Here is a 15,896-nt window from a genome sequence, read left to right on the forward strand (position 1 = left end):
ATACCTTACCCAGAGTTCCCCCACTTTCTGTGACTCTCTGCATAGTAAGATGGCTCTTGTCATATTTTTCCCATCTCTAATTGTTCATGTAGCATTTAAATTTTTTTCCCTCAATCCCTTCCTTTAAAAACTCAAAGAGTGGCTCTAACTTTCTCTATTCAAATTATTTAAATTTAAAAAAAACAGTGTTTTCTTTCATTTTAGATGTTTTATAAACAATATATGAAAATTAACAAAGTTAGATATAGCCCAGAAACACATCAGCACTTCTAACACTTATCTCAGGACAGCAAATGACAAAATTACTTCTACTAAATTTTCTTTTAATTTACCAAGCAAGCAAAATGATGGATTATATGTGATGACTTTAGTTTCTGATGGTGTTTCAGGTCATTTTTCATTTAGGCTGAAATTTAACAAGATATTTTAAACTGTTTCAAGTTATCCATATTGTCAATCTAGTAATTCAAGTGATAACAATACTTTTTTTCTCAATTGTGAAACATTTTTGGACTGATTTATTAGAATAACTAAGTCAAATCTTCATGTCACTTTCTATTTATTATAAATAACATATAAAGCAAAAAGAGGAAACATGGAAAGAGGACTGGCCTTGGATCAGATAGATCTTAAATTGAGTCCTGTCTCTGTCAGTTTATAGCCATGTAATTCTAAGCAAGTCACATTAACCAGTTGAGCCTCATTTTCCTCATTTATAAAATGAAGATTAAGTTATTTGCATTTTAATACAGCACACTGGGCTATGAAGAAAGTTTATATGTGTATATGTGTGTGCAAGAGAAAATGATACATAAATATGTTACATTGGCCTATTTTTTTAGGTAAATGAGAAAAATTATTTTCTAAAGCAGTTTAGAAAGTATTTTTTTTGAGTTCAAGTAAATGATCAAGTTTTATTGCATTCTTCAGTTTTTAGTTTGGGGTATTTTTTGTAGACTTCCATTATAGGTTACCTTATTGGGCATTGCCAAAGACAAAGAAATAGAATTCACAAGTCAGAGAGTAGGTGGTGATGGGATAGACATAGCAGCTAGCATTAAATAACTAATTAATTTTGAATAACACTTAACATTTCCCTAGTGTCTCAAAGAAGCCAAATTGTATTCCTGCTGGAAATCTTTAAATCATTTTGGTTCTATTTTTTTCTGATAACCTCTCTGATCTGCTTTCAAAGGTCAAGAAATGTCCCTGAAACAAATTATCACTGTGTAGATGTATAATCAAACTTCGCTGACTTCCAGAGATAAATCCAACTGATGTGCCACCCAACCTCCACTCTATAGCAAAAGTATTTCAAAAGCTTTATATATGCTAAAGGAACAGAGAGCAATGAGCTGTTGCTATCTTTAAAAAGAGAAATTTCTTGTCATATCCTATCCTATTGCAGACTGTTTATCATTTATTTAAATTGTCTTTTAGACACAAAGGCAGACAGATAGATAGATAATAGAGATAGAAATGGTATAATTACATAAAGATACAGAGAGAGACAAAGAATGAATATGAATGCTAGATCAGAGGTCACTCATGGACCAGTCCTAATATTGTCCCACTAGGAACATTTTAACATGCATCATTTTTCCAAATTGGGCCAGTTTGCCTCTCTATTACTCCTAGGAACTAATGATTTTGATGTTAAGCTTACTTAGCATGAATTGGTTGATTGGCTTTTAGTCCTACTGGAGCTCAGAACTTCTTACCTCAAATAAGTCACCATCCTCCTCCTCCCAGGAAGAGAGACTACAGATATCAATCAACATACATATCTTTAAACAAGAAAAATTTTTCCCAAGTGCTGCAAATCTAATGTAATTAAGGATTAGTCTCTACCCTTAGTCTCTGGTAAAATTCTATTCAATTAGGAATAATAGAAAGGAATTTTTTAAATACTGAGAAAACTGGAAAAGAACCTAACTTTTTAAAGCTATAATTTACACCCAGGAGAATTTATCAATCTGAAAGCATCTAGTCCAGTAATATATCAAATAACTTTTATATAGGCCTTTCACTACAAGCTTGTGACTTAAGATATGTGAATATTAATACCCTTATTTATAAATGAAGGATCTAAGTGATTCTCCTGTACCCACACACACACACACACACACACACACTCCTATGAATATATGAGGATGAGCTCTACACTATTGTAAAAGGTGTCCATGTTATTCCCATATATTATTGTCTCATGCTACAGGTAGTAATGCTGGGAGAATTGTTTAATAAATGTTTCAATTCAATAAATATTTACTGACCTTGAAGTAGAAAAACACAATAGTGGATTAGCAAAGAAAAGAGAAAACAATAATGGGGAAAGGAAAAAAAAATAGCAAGTGGCTTCAACAGTATAAGTAATTATTTGGGGTATATAGTGAGTTATTATATAGAAAGAAGGAGCAGCATATAGAAATCCAGTACTGACATTAGGAAGAACTAAATTCAAGTCCCATATACATGCACACAGCTGGTAACTAACAGAGAAGAGACTTGCAAACCAAATTTTCTAACTGTGAGTCTAGAGTTCTTTCTGTGTGACACACTGTCTCTACTTTTCTTATGCATGATTACAGAACATTTTTTTTATTTTTAGTGAAAATGTATTATTAATATCAAACAGCAATTATTTCTTTGTTAATATTAATGTAACAAAATAGGTCATAAAAGATTATCAGTATTAGGAAACCAATTTTAAAATATCAAAAAAAATCAAGTATTTGGGTATTTGAAGCTAGATAAAGATTAGCTGAAAGTCATTTGGGGTCATTAGCAATTCATTTAGGAATAAAATTAACATTTGTAACTGTAAAAAGTATTTTTCATATCAACTCAATAATAAGAAAAGAAAAAGAAAAGATTACTATTACTATTACTACCAGAAAAAATTACTATAAGAATAATGTCCAAAATAAATGTATCCTTGAGAAATCTTACCTGAATCTGAGTATCCCACAGTGCCTTAGACACTCTCTTCCTCCTGGAAATCCACATTCAACAAAGTTGTTAGCACAAGTCCTAGTATATGATCTAGTCTTAAAACAATTTAATCTCTTCTTTTAGTCTCCTGATCATTCAGTCTTGATATTTCATAATTCTTCTGGTGTCTTATCTTACTATATTACAAATAAAGATAGATTTGCATCTCTGATCTGATATAGAAATCTCCAAAATAATGAAACTTCCTCTACTAATGTAAGCAACATTTCTGAAACTTGTCGTCATTGACAGCTGCCTAGAACATTGAGAAATTGAGTAATGTGCCCCTTGCTATTAGATCTGGATTTAAACCTAAATCTTTTGGTTCTAAGGCCAACTCCATGTCCAGTATCCAAGTGGCCTTCTGAATATAGGAGTATTTATGTGATTAATTTATAGAAGCCTTTATGAGGAATTTTCAATTGCTATCACTAATTAATCTAGCCTTGCTACCTTCCTGCAATTCATACCTGCCATTAATAGCATCTGCCAACTTCCTATACCTGGTCACAAGTCATTCTCCTATGAACATAAGAGAATAATCTCTACACTATTGTAAAAGGTGTTCATGTTATTCCCATATAAGTCTCATGCTATAGGTAGTAATACAGGGAGAATTGATTAATAAATGTTTCAATTCAACAAATATTTATTGACCTTGAAAGAGAAAAACACAATAGTGGATTAGTAAAGAAAAGAGAAAACAATAAAATAGCAAGTGGCTTCAACAGCATAAGTAACTATTTGGGGTATACATTGGCTTATTACATAGAAAGAAGGAGCAGCATATAGAAAACCAACACTGAAGTCATGAAGAACTGAATTCATGTCCCATATTTAATACATATTAGTTGTGTGACTCAAAGCAAGTTACTCTCTGTTCTCTAAGGAGCTCTCTAAGAATATAATCTGAAAAAGGATACTGCCCTGTATTAGTATGTGCTCATCAGGGAGTTCTTTTCACTGGTGTAATTATTATATCTGTATTACAGAGAAATAGTGACTACTTATTTTTCATCCCACCTGAGAAGAATAAAACAGAAAATGCATATACAGAATTTATTTTAGATGTGAGAAGGAGCAAAATTGCCAAAAGAGGGTATTCCTTTCTTAGAAATGTCAAAAATCTGTTTGAGGAATGAATGGCTTATAGGAAGAAAACTGATATAATACTTAAAAGAGCTCTGGACTAAAAAGTCAGGAACATCATGTTCAAAACACAGCTCTAACACTTACAAGAAGTTTGATCTCAGAATACTCTAAACCTCAATTTCCTTATCTATAAAATGGGGATAAAAACTCACAAACTTGTTAACTTCCTGTGTAAATGTGATGTGTTGCTATTAAAATAGAAGAGCAATTAGAAGGGGCTATTAGAAAAGACAAGTCACTTAACTCCAATTGCTTTGCCAAAAAAAAAAAAAAAAAAAGGTAAATTACTAAACTTCCCCGGGGTTCCCCTCCTTCCTTATCTGAATAATTTTAGCATTTACATGTAGAGCATCACATGACCAGCTGACCCTTAAGTCTAGAAGGGAAAACTAGGTTTTTTCTGCTATAATATTCCAAAAGTTTAAACAAAAACTCCTACCACTAATTAATGCCCATTTCCTATTCTCTCCTTTCCTCTTCCTCAATCACCTTGACTCAAGAAATGTAACTTCAAGAAATGTCCTGAACACCATTGAGCCCAGGACAGGCAGAAGAAAGCAAAAAGACATGGTTTCCATCAGTAATTTACTTAGGACACAAAAGATCAAGTAAGTCTGGGCAGACTGCCAAATCTTAACTCGAATTATTAAACTTGCTAATTGAGAATTTTTTTTCACTATTACTATCCACTGCTGTTCTCCTTCATTTCCCCATCCCCCATATCTAACAGAATATGTAGGAACAGTGAAAAAAAAAAGATAGCATCTAAGGAACTTTGACAAACTATTAATATATGAGATAGTTATTCTAACACCAGACTTGGTACAGACAAGGCTTTTGATTAGCAAATATACTCACCTGCAATAATAACAGATGACGATGATAAATATCACAAGAATTAAGACTGAAGCTGCCCCTCCAGCTATGAAAAAAACAATCTGATGGTCTGTTTTTGCTGGAAAAAGAACAATGCAGGGGATTTAGAAAGAAAACTATGCACAAACCAATTTATGCAAAATAGCTAATACTCTTGTAACACTTTAAGATTTGTAAGGTGTTTTACACATGTTATCACATTTGATCCTCACAACAGCACTGTGAGGTAGGTACTATTATTATCTTCATTTTAAGGATGAGGAAACTGAGGCAGAAATATCAAATATTTACCCAGAATCACACTACTAGTAAAGATGAGCAAGATCTAAATTCAAATTTTCCATTTCCTTCTCTAATAGATTAAGGCAAACAAAGATTAAGTGACTTGCCCAGGCTACTACAGCTAATGAGTGTTTTAGGTGAAATTTAAACTCAGATCTTTCTGACTCTAAGTCCACTGTTGTATACACTGTCACTCAATTGCCTCAAACGCACAAGCCTAGGTGCACAAACTGCCTTCAGTGGCTATATGTTTGTAAGCAAAAAAAAAAAAAACAACAAAAAACAAAAACAAAAACAAACAAATGAACAAAACAATATATTGAGTAAAATCATACTGAAGTTGATAAGAAATTTTGTGTCCTTCACATTGCTTCCAGATGTGATCATATATGACTCTTCATGATCCCATATAGGGTTTTCTTGATCAAGATACTGGAGTGGTTTTCCATTTCCTTCTCTAGTAGACTAAAACAGAGATCAAGTGATTTACCCAGGGCGATATAACTAATGCATGATTGAAGTCAATCTGAACTCACCTCTTCCTGACTCAGGCCCAGAATTCTAGTTACTGAACCACTTAGCTGCCTCTAAATAGATATAGTTTGCTTGTTATTAATTGTCAATTATTTTAATATTGTTACATTGTAAATATAGATTGGTGAATTTTGTGTTAAGAAAACCTGGGTTCAAATACCCATTCTTATTAAAAGTACTAAAGAGCATAAGAATAAATAGTTTTCTTAAAATGATAAGTAGCATCTATATAAAACCATTAGCAAGCATATGTAATAAGGATAAATTAGAAACATTCCCAATTAGACTAGTGTTGGAAAAGGTTGCCCATTATCACCACTACTATTCAATATTGTACTAGAAATGTTAGCTTTAATAATAAGAGAAGAAAAAATTTTTGAAGGAATTAGAATAGGTAACAAGGAAACAAAATGATCACTCTTTACAGATGATATGATGGTATACTTAGAGAATCCTAGAGAGTCAACTAAAAAATTCCTAGAAACAATTAATAATTTTAACAAAGTTTCAGGATATAAAATAAACCCACATAAATCATTGGCATTTCTATATGTTACCAATAAAATCCAAGAGCAAGAGATAGAAAAAGAACTTATTTAGAATAACTATAGACAATATAAAATATTGGGAATCTACATGCCAATACAAAGTCAGGATAATTTATACTGCACACAAATACACTTCACACAATTACAAAACACTTCACACAAATAACATTAAATCTAAACAATTGGAAGAACATCACATGTTCATAGTTAGACTGAGGTAATATAATAAAAATGGCAATTCAACCTAAATTAATCTACTTATTCAGAGTCATACCAATCAAACTTCCAAGAAATTACTTTATAAAATTAGAAAAGATAACAAAATTCATCTGGAAGAAAAAAAGGTCAAGAATTTTAAGGAAATTGTGAAAAAATGCAAAGGAAAGTAGCCTACTTGTATCAGATTTCATAGAGTAGAAAATCAGTGGAATAGGTTAGATTCCCAAGACACAATAGTTGATGACTATAGTAATCTAGTGTTTCATAAACCCAAAGACTCCAGCTCCTGAAATAAAAACTCACTATTTGACAAAATTTGCTGGGAAAACTGGAAAATAATACGGCAAAATTTAGGCATTGACCAATATTTAACACCTTATACATAAAGTCAAAATGGATTTATAATTTAGATATAAAGGGTGATACTATTAGCAAATTAGGAGAACAAGAGATATTTTATGTCTCATATCTGTGGAAAAGGGAAAAAATTATGGCCAAAGAAAAACTGAAGAACATTATTAAAGCAAAGTGGATATTTTTCATTACATTAAAAAGGTTTTGTACAAACAACACCAATGCAGCCAAGATTAGAAGGAAAGCAGAAAGCTGGAGGGAAATTTTTGCATCCAGTTCTTCTGATAAAAATCCCATTTCTAAAATATATAGAGGATTGACTCAAATTTATAAGAATACAAGTCATTCTCCAATTAATAGATGGTCAAAGAAGATGAACAATTTTCAGACAATGAAATTAAAGCTATGTCTAGTCATATGAAAAAAATATTCTAAATCACTATTGATTAGAAGAATATACATTAAGACAATTTTATGGTACCACTTCAAATCTCTCAGTTTGGCTAAGATGATAAGAAAAGTAATGATAAATATTGGAGAGGATATGGGAAAACTAGAATATTAAAACATTTTTGGTGGAGTTGTGAAATGAGTTAACCATTTGGAACTATGCCAAAGCACTATCAAACTGTGCATATCCTTTGATCCAGCAATGTCTCTATTGGATTTGTATCCCAAAGAGATTATAAAAGAGGGAAAAGGATCCAATGTATAAAAATATTTATAGCAACCCTTTTTGTAGTGGCAAGGGACTAGAAATTGAGTGGATGCCCATCAGTTGGAGAATGGCTGAATAAGTTATGATATATAAAAGTAATTGAATATTATTGTTCTATAAGAAAAATGTTAAGTAGGCTGATTTCAGAAAAACCTGGAAAGACTTACATGAACTGATGCTAAGTTAAGTGATCAGAACCAAGAGAACATTGAACACAGCAACAAGAAGATTATGTGATGATCAACTCTGATGGACGTGGCTCTTTTCAACAATGATGTGATTCAAGGCAGTTCTAACCTACTTCTGATGGAAAGAGCCAAGCACATCCAGAGAGAGAACTATGGGCTCTGAAGATGTATCAAATTATATTATTTTCACCCTTTTTTGTCATTATTTGTTTGCTTGGTTTTTCTCATGTTTTTCTTCTTTCCCCTTTTGATCTGATTTTTCATGTGCAACATGAATATGGAAATGTGTTGAGAAGAATTGCACATGTTTAACCTATATTGATTGGTTGCTGTTTGTGGGAGGGGTCAGGAGAAAGTAGGGAGAAAATTTTGGAACTTAAGGTTAAGGCAAAGGTTAATGTTGAAAATTATCTTTGCATCTATTTGGGAAAATAAAAATCTTAAAAAAGAAAAAAATACATATATATATAAAATAAAAGTATGAGGATTGCTTTTCAAAATTAGAGGACCTGGGTTAAATTTCCATATCCCACTATGTGATCCTGGGCAAGTCATTTAATGTCTATATAATTTATATAATTCCTTGAGATTTATCTGTTAAGTCAAAGGTAGATTGTACTCTCTCTTGGATGAAGTTGTTGGTTTCAGCAATGAGATTTAGAAGTGGAAGAGGTCTTAATGAGCATCTAGTATAGCCTCCTTATTATAAAACTAAAGAAATTTAGTTCTCACATGATTAAGTAACTTTTCCAAGATCATAGAGATAATAAGTAGCAAAACTAGTATTCAAATTTGGGTCTTTCAAATAAAGAGTTTGTTTGTTTGTTTCCCTCCTTTTAACAAATAAGAAACACAAACAAATCATAGAGATAGTAAGTAGCAAAACTAGGATTCAATATTGTTTTTTTCAAATAAAGAATTAGGGTGTTTTTTCCCTCCTTTCACCAAATAAGAAAGAAATCCCAAAAACATTGTGCCATTTTCTTCAAACAATTATGATACCTTTTTTTGGTAAAAGTCACTGTCAAAATAACACAAAGGTGAATAATAATACAATAATAGCTAATATTTATAAAATATTCACTATATTCCAGGTACTATACTAATCACTTTACAATTATCTTATTTGATCCTTATAACAACCCTGGGAGGTAGGCGTTACAATTTTCTCCATTTTACAGATGAGGAAATTGAGACAAAAAGAAGTTAAAGATTTGCCCAAAATCACATAAAAGGTCTAAGTAGTCTGAGATCATATTTAAACTCAGATCTTTTTGATCCCAGACCCACTGTTGTATTCATTGCAATCACCTCACTGCTAGATGAAAATTAAATCTTTTTGTGTTTTGTTATATGCAAACAAAACTTTGCTTAAGGAAGCTCCATTATATGGAAAACCATGTAATTTGAACAGATGATGATAAATTTGAACAGACTTTTCCTTTCTTTGCTTAATCTCATCATGAAAAGGATGCAGGACAAGGAGTCAAAAAACCTGAGCTTCAGCATTACTGCTAACTACTTGACCTTAACGGGAGTCCTGTTATTCACTGTGTTTCAGTTTTTCCATCTGTTAGAGATTTGACAAATTTTCCTTCCTACTGTTTAGAAATGTTCAAATGATCTTCTGAGATAATATACATGAAAGTATTTTTACAAAGGGTAGATTGCTATAGACATGTAAAGCATTATTATTATCATTTTACCTTTGGACAAGCAATTTTGCAAAATCTTAAAGTAAGCTCCTGTCAGGCAGCAAGTGTGCCCCAAGTGGAAGCTTCTAAAGAGTAATAACTCTCAAACAAATTTCCTTTCCTTCTAGAAAGCTGTACCATTATATTAATGGTTACATATATGCCTAATGGCTTCCAGATTTTATTTTTATCACCCACTTTTTGGCACTTGAAAAAATCCTAATTTCTTCTGATTCTCTTCATTTCAGCATGTTGGGCATTTATTGCTTTGCATTCTTAATCAACTAAGCTGATTTTTCTTTCTTTCTTTTTTTTTTTTTTTTTTTTTTTTTTTTTGCAGAGGGAGTTGGGGTTAAATGTCTTGCCCAGTGTTACGCAGCAAAGCGGCATTAAGTATCTGAGGTCAAATTTGAATTCAGGTTCTCCTTAATTCAGGACTGTATCCACTGTACAACTAGCTGCTACTTTCTTTTTATTTTTCATGAAAATAAAAACTAATGTTTTGAATTTTCTTTTTGTTTTATAATGTTGCACTTAGAAATTTGGTAAACAAGAACAGATCCTTTGTTTTTGTTTTTTAATTTGTTCTATCTCTAATAAGCAAAAACAGGAAATATATATATATATATATATGTCATTGTGTTGTGAGAGGTTTTCACTGTGGGATAGAAGTATAGACAAGGAACAAATAAACAAAAGTTACTGTTTCAAAATAAGGACAAGCTCCTCAAAAGTGGTTTTAATGTCACCTCTTGCCACTTCCAAATGGGATCTATCCTTTCCTATTCTCAGGCCATCATAACAATGTAACATTTCATGCTAGAACTTCCCTAAATAAAGGAACCCCCTAAATCTTATCCTAAATGCTGTGGATGCCAAAAGATGAAGTTGCAGGAACAGAAACTCAGCCTGGTAACCAGAAGAATTTGATAATTGAGAAGGGAAGGAGAAGGAGGCAGAGAATGCATGGATATTGAGGACTTATGCAAGCTATTTTCTTTGCCGATATTTCCAAAATAACTTTTTTTTAAAAGATGTGATGACAGATTTTCATTCATTTGAAAGATACAATTTGAGTAGCTACTTTGTGGTAAGCATTGTTCTGGAAACTCTGGAGTATATGTTGTTGTTTGATCATTTTTCAACCATTTCTAGCTCTATGTGACCCCACTGAAGGCATTCTTGCCAAAGCTTCTGAAGAGGTTTGCCATTCAGTCCCCCAGATCATTTTACAGATGAAGAACTGAGGCAAACAAGGTTAAGTGACTTGTCCAGGGTCACACAGCTAGTAAGATGTGAGGTCAATTTGAATTTTGGAAAATGAGTCTTCCTGACTCCAGACCTGCTGCTATTTATCACACTCACCTAACTGCCCCTCTGGAGTGTTCAAAAAAGATTAATAGCTAACTCTCACCCTTATATAATTTACAGACTTGTTAAGGAGGTAAGGTAAGTATTATATAGGAAGATACATACATACATACATACAGATATTCCATTTCTGTGCTTTTCCCAGGCTATTCCCCCAAGTCTAGAACATATTCTCCCCTAACCTCTGCTTCTCAAAATTTCTTCTTTCTTTTAAAGGTTATATCAAATACTGGAGCCTCCGTGAGATCTTTACTACTTCCCAAATTGCTACACTTACCCCCAGAAAACTATATTTGTATGTATTTTGCATATACTTTGCATATATGTGTATATTGTCTCCAACAAAAGGGGTGAAACAAGAAATATGTCACTATTGCTGTTGCATTCCCAATACCTAGGCTAATGACTGATTCATAAGAAGAGATTAACAAATTATTTATAATTACTTGACTCACAGACTACCAGATGTTGCAGAGGATGAGCCAAATGTGCAATTATAAGAAATTTGACAAGATTATCTAAACCAAGTTCATACATTGCTTGGGACTCAATGACTTCAAAATAAAAGGGAAAATGGCAATCTTATATTATAATATGTGATTCAGAATCAAGACAAAAAAGAAGCCAATAACTATTAGAATAATCAGAAGTTTTGCATCTGTACATGAAGACCATTTTTTTTAATGAATATAATTAGAAAGCTCTGGACATGGTAAGGACTGAGATACATGATACAGACAAAAACAAAAGGAAAGAAAGAAAAAAAATCAAGTATCTTATCTAAAAAAAAAAAAAAAAAGACAACTTGTTACAGACACAGGAGTCATTTCAAGAGTGACTTGCCCAGTCTGTGTGAAGTTGTATTATCATCAATTGTGTAGAGCTAAGGTTAAAATCAATACCAAATTAGAAGAAAAGACTATGCAAGATCACAGATCACAGTAGCTCCAATCCAATCAATGTTTAAATGTACTGTTAACTCTGAAAAATGGGAAATGGAAAAAAGTAGACTATTATTATTCTTTAGAGAAGTTTAACTGGTTCAAAAATAATTGCCACAATGAGGAGCTCCCCCCCCCCAAAGCTAAGTCTGTAAATGTAATCTGTGCAGGAGAAATAGCAATCAAAGCAACCCTCCGCTCATTTGTAAAATATTAAAGGAGGAGGATGACTCACAAAATTAGGAAAAAGAACCAAGGGGGAAATGAGACAAGAGAGAGATAGGAGTGAGAGCCAGCTAAGTGAGATCATCTCCATAACATTTACAGATAAAATTAAGAGAACCGAACATACAGTAAATTGTGACATTTTCCAGAATTTGTAAGCTAATCTACTTTCATTTGTCACAATAATGGAACACTACATTTGAGCTTTATCTTCATAACCCCTGAAAAAGGCAGATATGGCACTTGCTATCAGATGCTGAAGTGGGAATGAAAGTTGAGACTACCAAATATACACATCCATATAAGAAAAACATACAGTCTGGAGAAACTATCCCAAACCTTCATTTTCCCATTTCAACTGGCTGGTCAGAACTACAGAATATGGCTGCCACTCCCTGATGGAATGGAGGGTTTTTTTCCTTAAAGTTATAATTTTAAAGGCCCCATAATTGTGTTCTATCCAATGATTATTAATTGATATCAATTAACCAGTCAGACACAATTAGCCTCTATATATGAATGCTAACTAAAGCAATATATGAAGAATGGTTGATACAGAGGCATTTGAATATTTATAACATCATTTGCTGGCCTTACAAAATTATCCACTTAAAGAACTCAAGCACTGGAAAGTTGTTGTCATCAGCAGTTGCCTTGGCAGGACCAGACTAACTGATTTTAAGAGCCTTGTATCGCTTGCGAACTGGACATTTCCTATCTCTGCAACAGAGAAAAAGATGGAAAATAAGTAGAATCAAGATAAAATAAAATAAGATGGAAAATAAAGATACTGGAGTGGTTTGCCATTTTTTTCTTCTGTGAATTAAAGCTAACAAAAGTTAAGTAATTTTTTTTGGGGGGGTCACATAGCCAATAGGTGTTTAGGGCCAAATTTGAACTCAGATTTTCCTGTCTCCAGCTAAACACAGAGGTATCTGTCATAATGCTTATCAATTAAAGGCTTCATCAAATAGTGCCATACACAGATGTCATTGTACTAATTGTACTATACCCCAGATTGTAATAAAGCTTCTTCAGTGACCTTACTGACAAACTTATGAGCTCTGCTTCTAGCATGTGAACCATCCTCTCACTTGACATATCATCCTCACATATATTCTCCTTATCCTTCACCACCTATGGGAGGATTGGGATGTGCAGCTTGGATTAGATAAAATGACACCTCTTCTGTCCCTCCTCCCCCTTTTTAAATCAAAAATCAAAAAAAGAAAAAAAAAGAAAAGTTTAAAAAAAAAAGAAAAAATTTACTGGATCAATCTTAAACATTCACATAAAAAAAAAGCAGATTCAGATTGACCATGTTACAACATGGTTAAATAGACAATCTAGTGAGTTTATTTATTTTATATAAGTTTTGCATGTGGACAATTATTAGCTAGACCAATCATGTAATAGGTGAAAAATACTAGACTCAGTGTTATTTAAAAAACTATACAGTATTTTATCAATAATCCTTCCTACTTCCACAGGAGCTCATATTTTTAATGGCAATATTTTCCCTGGATGTTATATGTTTGCAAATCTTATATCACCATGATCTCAAAAAACAATAGAAGACATTATAACTAGAGTGCAACATATTATAAAGAATGATTTATGTATGAGGAGACAATCCTTAGTCAGTCAATAAATCTTTATTAAGTAATTATTACGTACTAGATATCGTGTTAAGTGGTGGGGGTATAATGAAAAGCAAAGCACTACTACTCTTGCCATCAAGTAATATACATTCTAACAGAAGAGACAATATGGATAAATGTAAGTATATATAATATATATATAGAGAGAGAAGATGAAAAATAATCTTAAAAGGCTGTACTGAAACTTGAAGAAAGCCAGACCATTCTATAAAAGGGATAGTCAATCCAAAGGCATGGAGATAGGAGAAATGTCATTTCACAGCATTGAAAAAACTGGTGTAGATATATTGAAGAGTGTATGAACACAGTGAAGCAAAAAGGTGGTAAAAAATAGGAAGGGACCAGATTACAAAGGAAAAGGTTTTAAAAGCCAGCAGTTTTTGATCCTGGAGGTAATAAGGAGCTACTGAAATTCATTGAGCAGAGTTACAAAGTCAAACTTGTCCTTGAAATAAATCCATCTTACTTAAAAGCAAAGGACAGACCAGAGGAAAAAGAGAATTGAGGCAGAGAGACCACTTAGATTCCTATTGCAATAATCCAGGCAAGAATTTACAAGGACTATGTGAATGGAGAGAAAAGGATGTATATGAAAGAAGTTGTGAAATTAGAAGCAATAAGATTTGGTAACAGATTGGATTTGTGGGGTAAGTGAGAGTAAAGATTCAAGGATGACACTGAGGTTTCAAGCACAGGTGACCGAAAATGATCATACCTTCAACGGTAATAGGGAATTTTCAGCAAAGGGAAGGATTTGGGGGAAAAGATAATTAGTTCTGTTTTGAATACATGGAGTTTCAGATGTGTATAGGACATCAATTTCAAGATGTCCTAGAGACAATTGGTGATGTATGACTATAGCTCAGGAGAAAGACAAAGGCTAACTATATAGTTTTGAGAATCATTTGCATAGATACACCATAATTGGAATTGATGAAATCAATAAATGGACAGTATAGAAATACCATAATAGGAATTGATGAGATCAATAAATGAGCCCATATAGAGAAAAAAGAGAAGAGCACCCAGGAAATATATCACTGAAAAAAATGGAATGATTACATTGTGAGAATGGGGGGCAAGATACAGGCATACTGAGTATTGAACCCAGATAATGTGAAATCACAAACACACTAATTGCAAATTTCCAAAAACTAATGTGAAAAAATAAGTCATTTTGGTTAAAGTACTTCAATTCTTCAAATAAATGTTCAGTATATAAAAGATTATGATGACTTTCTGCATATTCGATATTAAAATATCAAAGTGGAGAGAATTTTCCCCAAACTTTTTCTAAGAAAAACAAATATTACATCCAAATAAAAGATAGGTTTGTTAGAAAAGAAATTCACAGGATCAGTCACTGAAGAAATTAAGTGTATTAACCCTTTAATTTTTTCTAACCTATTCTGATTAATCAAAAAAAAGCAAAATTACTTCTCATTTTCCCCTCATTTTGTCTTTGCTACCTTACAAGGGAGTTACAAGACCTTAGGAACCAGACTGCCATCTCCCCAAGCAATTCAGTAGACCTAGGGCAGATAGAAATGCAAAAGCAATCAAGTTCACATGGCTGTTCTGGATGTTAATCAATAGTTCATGACATTCCTTTTTCCCAAGTACCTCCAAGAGACTCTGGGTAGAATAAAAACAACACTTAAACCCTACTCTGGAGGGAAGAGAATTTATTTCCTAGTTCTAGCAATTGCTTCATGTTGATTAGCCAGGGCACTCTTACTACATCTCAGAGCTGTCTTGATTCATAGGAGGACAAAAGTGTCTTGAACCATAAAGCCACTATTTTCCCTCCCTTCCAAAAATATTAATATGGTTGAAAAAATTTGAACCTTCAGTAAATACATAAATTAATAATTAGCTCCTAGACAATGACTTTACAAATGAAATTTATGCCCATCATAAGCATCTATGGTTGAAGTATAAACCCTTAAGACAGGCCCTTGATGGAAATGTTCCTAGCACAAGGTGAGCAGCAACAATCAGTAAGGTCTATCGTTTCCCAGAGCCATAGAAAATAAGTCAAGTAATTTAGAACTCCAATATCAGTGTAGTTTTTGTTTGAACAAAATTTAGGGATGTTTATCTTCTCACTAGTCCTGAGGGGTGGGAAGAAAGGGAAGG

The 15,896-nt window shown here is 32.7% G+C and overlaps 1 protein-coding gene across 1 annotated transcript in view; it reads right to left on the reverse strand.

Annotated features, from left to right (window-relative positions):
• Positions 1 to 15,896, reverse strand: part of CD226 (CD226 molecule) — an 86,558-nt gene that overhangs the window by 1,966 nt on the left and 68,696 nt on the right. The window contains exons 4-5 of the mRNA XM_012541571.3: positions 5,005 to 5,101; positions 2,953 to 2,995 (exon numbers count right to left, since the gene is read on the reverse strand). Of these exons, the coding sequence (XP_012397025.1) occupies positions 2,953 to 2,995; positions 5,005 to 5,101 (140 nt within the window). The remainder of the gene's footprint in view (positions 1 to 2,952; positions 2,996 to 5,004; positions 5,102 to 15,896) is intronic.

The sequence above is a fragment of the Sarcophilus harrisii genome, chromosome 1, assembly GCF_902635505.1.
Source record: "Sarcophilus harrisii chromosome 1, mSarHar1.11, whole genome shotgun sequence".
Lineage (NCBI taxonomy): Eukaryota > Metazoa > Chordata > Mammalia > Dasyuromorphia > Dasyuridae > Sarcophilus > Sarcophilus harrisii.